Raw genomic sequence first — 6,000 nt, forward strand, 5'->3', positions numbered from 1 at the left:
GGAAAAGCTGCTGGCGAAGATGGAATAACAGTCAATTTTTTTCAAGGATAGAGGAGATATCATGCTTGAAAAGCTTGCTGCCCTTTATACGCAATGCCTCAGGACTTCAAATGTACCAAAAAGCTGGATGAACGCCAATATTATACTCATTCATAAGAAGGGAGGCGTTGAAGAATTGAAGAATTATAGGCCTGTTAGCTTGCTTTCGGTATTATATAAATATTCAAGATAATTTCTAATATAATCCGTGCAACACTTGACTACAGCGAACCAAGAGAACAGGCTGGCTTCAGGAAGGGATATTTTACGATGTATCATATCCAGGTCATAAATCAGGTAATAGAGAAATTGGCGGAGTACACTCAACCTCTCTATATGACTTTCATAGGTTATGAAAAAAACATTTGATTCAGTAGAGATGCCAGCAGTCCTCTAGGCATTGCGTAATCAAGGAGTACAGGAGGCATAGGTGAATATCTTGGCAAATATCTACAAGGATTGCACAGCAACTTTGATTCTCCACAAGAAAAGTAGAAAGATACCTAACACCCGCCGCGGTCGCTTATTCAGCTAAGGCTTTGCGCTGCTGAGCACGAGGTAGCGGAATCGAATCCCGGCTGCGGAGGCCGCATTTCGATGGTGGGGAAATGCAAAGATGCCCATGGGCTTGCGTTGTAGTGCACGTTAAAGATCCCCAGGTGGTCAAACTTAACCAGGAGCCCTCCACTACGGCGTGCCTCATAATTAGAATTTGTTTTGGCACGTAAAATCTCGGAAAGAAGAAAGATACGTATCAAGAAAGGGGTCAGGCAAGGAGACACAATCTCTCCCCTGCATGCTTAGAAGTATCGAAGCTCATAGACTGTGAAGGCTTAGGAGTGAGGATCAATGCTGAACACCTCAGCAACCTTCGATTTGCAGATGACACTGTCCTATTCAGCAATAACGGGGACGAATTACAGCAAATGATGGAGGATCTTAACCGAGAAAGTGTAAGAGTGGGGTTGAAGATTAATAGGCAGAACACAAAAATCATGTTCAATAGCTTCGCAAGGGAACAAGAATTCCGGATCGCCAGTCAGGCTCTAGAGCCTGTAAAGGAGTACGTTTATCTAGGTCAATTACTCACAGGGGACACTGATCATGAGAAAGAAATTTACAGTAGAATGAAACTGGTTTCGAGTGCACACGGCAGGCATGGCCAAATCATGAATGGGAGCTTACCACTGTCATTGAAAAGAAGTGTTCAATCATTGCATTCTACGAGTGCTAACATATGCGGCAGACACTTGGAGGTTAATAAAGAAGCTCGAGAACAAGTTAAGTACCGCACAAAAAGCGATATAACGGAAAATGTGAGGCCTAACATTACGAGACAGAAAGAGAGTGGTGTGGGTCAGATAACAAACGGGGATAGCTGATATTCAAGTTGACATTAAGCGGAAGAAATGGAACTGGGCAGGCCATGTAATGCGTAGGATGGATAACCGGTGGACCATTAGAGTCACAGAATGGATACCTAGAGAAAAGGAGCGCAGTCGAGGATGGCAAAAAACTAGGTGGGGTGATGAAGTTAGGAAATTTGCAGGCGCTAGTTGGAATCAGCTAGCGCAAGACCGGGGTAAGTGGAGATCACAGGGAGAGGCCTTCGTCCTGCAGTGGACATAAATAGGCTGATGATGATGGTCATCATCATCATCAAGATGCTTCCAGGACAAGTCGCCACATATATAAACACCAAGGTAGCAATAGGATGATGTAATCTTCAGGGAGGTATTTTTAAGGAAATAGGACGGAGAGAGAACATCACGCCTAGTGACGCGCATACTTTTGTAATTATCACTATTTAGTTCCATGCGCCACGTGTGGCACCACTGAGTTAGGTTACCTAGATCATTCTAATGTAGTGTCACGTCTGAATCGTTAATTTCCGGTAAATAACAGAATCGTCATCGATCAAACTCTGGAATAAATGTTATTAGGCAAGTCGTTAATATAAATGAGAAATAATAGGGCCAAGGACTGATCCTTGGGTTACACCAGAACCGACAGGAGCTGGAGGAGAGCGTTAGCTGTAACATACTGGACACGGCAGCATAGATATTCACGGATCCAGTTAAGTACTTCCAGGTCTGCATTTAACGTACTTAGATTATGTAACAGCAAAGTGATTAATATTATCAAAAGGTTCGGAAAAATCTAAATACAATCCACAATAAAGCCAGATTCGCAAATGACCTATATGTGTATATAGAAAGTTATCGGTTGAGTTTGCACGAGAAAACTTGGGGAAGGCATGCTGTGAGGTGGAGAAAAAAACTATGTTCTATATAAAATTGACAAGGTGTGTAAAAATATGCAAAAATTTTAGATGGCACTGTCTGACGTAAGTGAAATAGGTGGAACGTTTACCGGGTTACATGGTCCTGATTAGGAAAATTGGCACGATTCGACTTGTTTTTCAGTCTTCGGGTTAACCTGAGTCGTATGATTGCGAAATAATACTCTAGAATAATTGAGTGGCACTCTGATATATGTTTTTTAAGAACTTCACATTAATCTGATTTACCTCACAAGAGGAATTTAGCTTTAGTTTGTCGATCAGTGTTGAGATTCCAACCGAATAAAAAAACTACCGGATCCTTGGGAAACTCTGGATATTGGGCCTATGTGATAAGGTGTTCCGGAAGAAATTGACTGAACGAAAGCATCATTCAAAACAGAGGCGCAGAACTTTGGGTTATTATTGGGTTAATATTATTGGGTTATTGAGGCACTACTTTGGGGTATTATTGGTTTTACCGTACTCCAAAAGCCTGTCGCGTTAGTTGGCATGTGTGGGAGTGTAGTGTTTAAAAATGAAAATTTGCTACATTTCAAGTGGAAATAAGCACACTCTGAAACGTCTGTTTTGTAATATAATCAATGAGAAACGTTCCTAGATTTTCACTCTTGGAAAAAAAGTCTTCTTTTCGTTAGCAAGTTGGCTGATGTATTTGTTGTACCAAAATGTATTTTTATTTGAGAATATTCATCTATTAAATAGGTACATATTTCTGTTATAGGTTAAAAATTGTCGCCTTAAACATATTCCAGTTGCCCTCTACATTCGTCACCATAATACTAAACCACATATATACCATAATATAATTAAAGCAACGCAAGTGTTTCAGCGGAAACTCGCCCAACAGGCTTTTCTAGGGTATGAAAGTTTATGGAGGTCCAACATCCATGTTGGAATCTATGAGGGTTAAACGAATTTTTCGTGACGCGGTTAATAAAGGGCTATAAAACTTTTCATAATCGACTACGCGTATTGCAGCATAGCTAATACGTACCCGCCCGGCAAGACGCGCAGACTCCCACCACGCGCACGCGATTTATACCGTGTCTGGGATCAGTTCCCACTCTTCATCACGCAGTCTTCTGGATGAGCCCATTTTACTATCGCACTGTGTATAGGATCGGTCCGCTTGGCATGAAGCCGACCGAGCACATGTGCCAATTAAACTCGGGAAAAAAGGCATAGCTATATCCGCTCTAATTAAGTAATTATGTGCTTGATGGCGTATAATTGTTGTACTGAGCATATTGCCGTGTCTGTAGTTCGGCAAAGACGACAACGTAACAAGACATATCGGCACTTGGGAAAAACCTAGAGAGCAAGAAGCAGTGACTATTAAAAGCCGTCCGGTCTTGTTACTGTTCCTGCTTACACGTTCGTTTGTACCTCGAGTTTCGTGACGCCGCGAGAACATTTAGGCGCCGTTTGTTGATTCACTGCGCAATTTCCTGGGTAACGGAGCTCTGTATAGGACTGATGTGTAGGATTGTAGTACACACGGGGCTACATATACATTGATTCGTAGTACGGGTGTCTCATGCAGTCGTGCCAGCAGCATGCAGCCTCGGTCAGCCCCTCGAAATGCCTCGCGTGGTTTTTTGCAGGGTACCAGCTGCCCCGCGCACTACTACATCGTCTGGGACGACTCCAACTTCACGGCGGACGAGCTGCAGAAGCTGAGCTACTACCTCTGCCACACGTACGCCCGATGCGCTCGCAGCGTCAGCATCCCTGCGCCCGTCTACTACGCGCACCTGGCCGCGTCACGGGCCAAGAACCACATCGCGAGCAAGGTGGACGTGTCCAGCTCCAGCAGTGACTGCTCTGGGGGCAGTGGGGACAAGATTGCTACGAGCCAGTACGTTGAGGCCGTCCGGGTCCTAGACGCACTCCAGACCTCGATGTATTTCGTCTGAGGTGCTGCTGCTCCCGCCGCCCTGAGGTCTGTGAGTTGGTGTGTTTGACGCAAACAACGCTTTCTCGCATCATTCGTAGTACGACTGCTGCTTTCAACGTATTCGTTCGAGTTCTCTGAGCTGTGGTAATTCTAGACTGACAACAACGCATACAATTTTATGTCACGTGATCATGCTCTTCGAAAGGGCAGATACCTCACGAGCCACGTGTTCTGCGGCCAGAGTCTGCCTACTTTAGGTGACATATCTTAAAAACAACGAAGGGATTTATGAGAATGGTTCCCACTTTATCCTGATTAGCGTCCATGCTAGTGATAGGCATTTACTTTTTTTCATTGTGCACGAACGCTTAAGTTTCATTAGTTACTTATCAGTTACTTAATCGAGATCGCACTCATTCGCTGTTCACCCGAACAAATTGAGAGGTAGACATATCGTGTATGGTTGCAATTAAGGTTACGTGCCCTTCAATACATGTGACATTCCTTTGTTGCAGGTTTTCCCAGCGGAAGTTCTCTCCTGGTTTTTTTTTTTGTGCAAGGTGGAGGACGTAAAACGCCGTTGTTCTTTTTTTTTCTGTTGCACTCTGGTCAGTGGGACAATAAAGTTTTCCCAAAAGCCAACTGTCGTGGTGCGAACCAATTTTTCTCGCGTCTGACTAGGCTCGCTGACTGCGCAGGCGCAAGTGTGCCGACAGCTGAGCCCTGAATGTTTTATGCAGCAAAAACAAAAGAAGCAACTGCTAAATTTCATCGAATACGTGCACGCGCTACACGACTGAAACGTAATGTTAATAGGTGACCATATTCCATCTTACGTATACAGGATGTCCCTACTATCATGCACCAACTAAAAAAAATGAAAAAGAGCAATTGCGTTACTCGAAGAAAACCTAGCGCATATTGGTTCCAATAGAATGGAGTAGCGGCTAGCTATATATTCGTTACCGAGATTTAATTGTATCAACCCAGTCAATCGAGAAGTACTGTTCTAATTTCCAAAGGGCCAAAGAGAAAATTGTAGAGTACCATGAAAAACTCCCTACACAGCTTTCTGTTGTTCAATACGTGCAAGTTTTTTAGAGCGTGAAAGAAGCCCGCCAGTCGCGTGGCAATTTCTTCTTTCTTCATCGTCAGACAGAAGATGCGTGTGCTACCTTGGAAGAGTTCACATGGTTTTGGCGTATTTGGAATGTGGTTATCCTGCAACCACTTACACACGCACGCAGCGCGCACAAACACGCGGAAAAAGTGGTTGAGATTTAACTCTTGGTAAAATGACGCACAGCGCGAAGGACAAAAACTGACACAGATGACAAACACTTCGCTAGCAGTGTTTGTCGTTTAACTCTTGTTTAGCTCTCGTTTAACTCTTGTAAACCTAGTTATCACGAACGAAAGGTCTGTTTGGCTTGGTTTTTCGAAGACTGTGCACATAGTGTTTTATTAATGGACGCTTCCACGCTTGGTAAGCTTCTCTATAACCTGCTAATCTGGTCTCCCTTTGCTCCGGCGTTTCAGCAACCAACTTTCCCATTGCATGAGATTTCGCAGCCTGCTGTCCAGCTATATCTACTGGATGATTGGATTCAGCCTGTCGATTGCGCTGAAAGGCACACAGAGATGCCCCAGTCGGCGCGCAATCCATGGCGAGACTTAGCGACTAAGCGGCGGCGAAGCAGCCGTTACAGCTTCGCTTAGTCACGTGGTACCGAAAGGGCGAGGTTCCGAGCGAGCGCAA

General features: G+C 44.2%; 1 protein-coding gene across 1 annotated transcript in view; it reads left to right on the forward strand.

Annotated features, from left to right (window-relative positions):
* The window catches only part of LOC119437327 (protein argonaute-4), a 62,104-nt gene extending 57,221 nt beyond the window's left edge, over positions 1–4,883 (forward strand). Inside the window, exons 6-7 of the mRNA XM_037704376.2 lie at positions 3,949–4,286; positions 4,757–4,883. Coding sequence (XP_037560304.2) covers positions 3,949–4,260 — 312 coding nt within the window. The 3' untranslated portion in view covers positions 4,261–4,286; positions 4,757–4,883. The remainder of the gene's footprint in view (positions 1–3,948; positions 4,287–4,756) is intronic.
* Positions 4,884–6,000: the final 1,117 nt, after the last annotated feature.

This window comes from Dermacentor silvarum, chromosome 1 (assembly GCF_013339745.2).
Source record: "Dermacentor silvarum isolate Dsil-2018 chromosome 1, BIME_Dsil_1.4, whole genome shotgun sequence".
Taxonomy (NCBI): Eukaryota; Metazoa; Arthropoda; class Arachnida; order Ixodida; family Ixodidae; genus Dermacentor; species Dermacentor silvarum.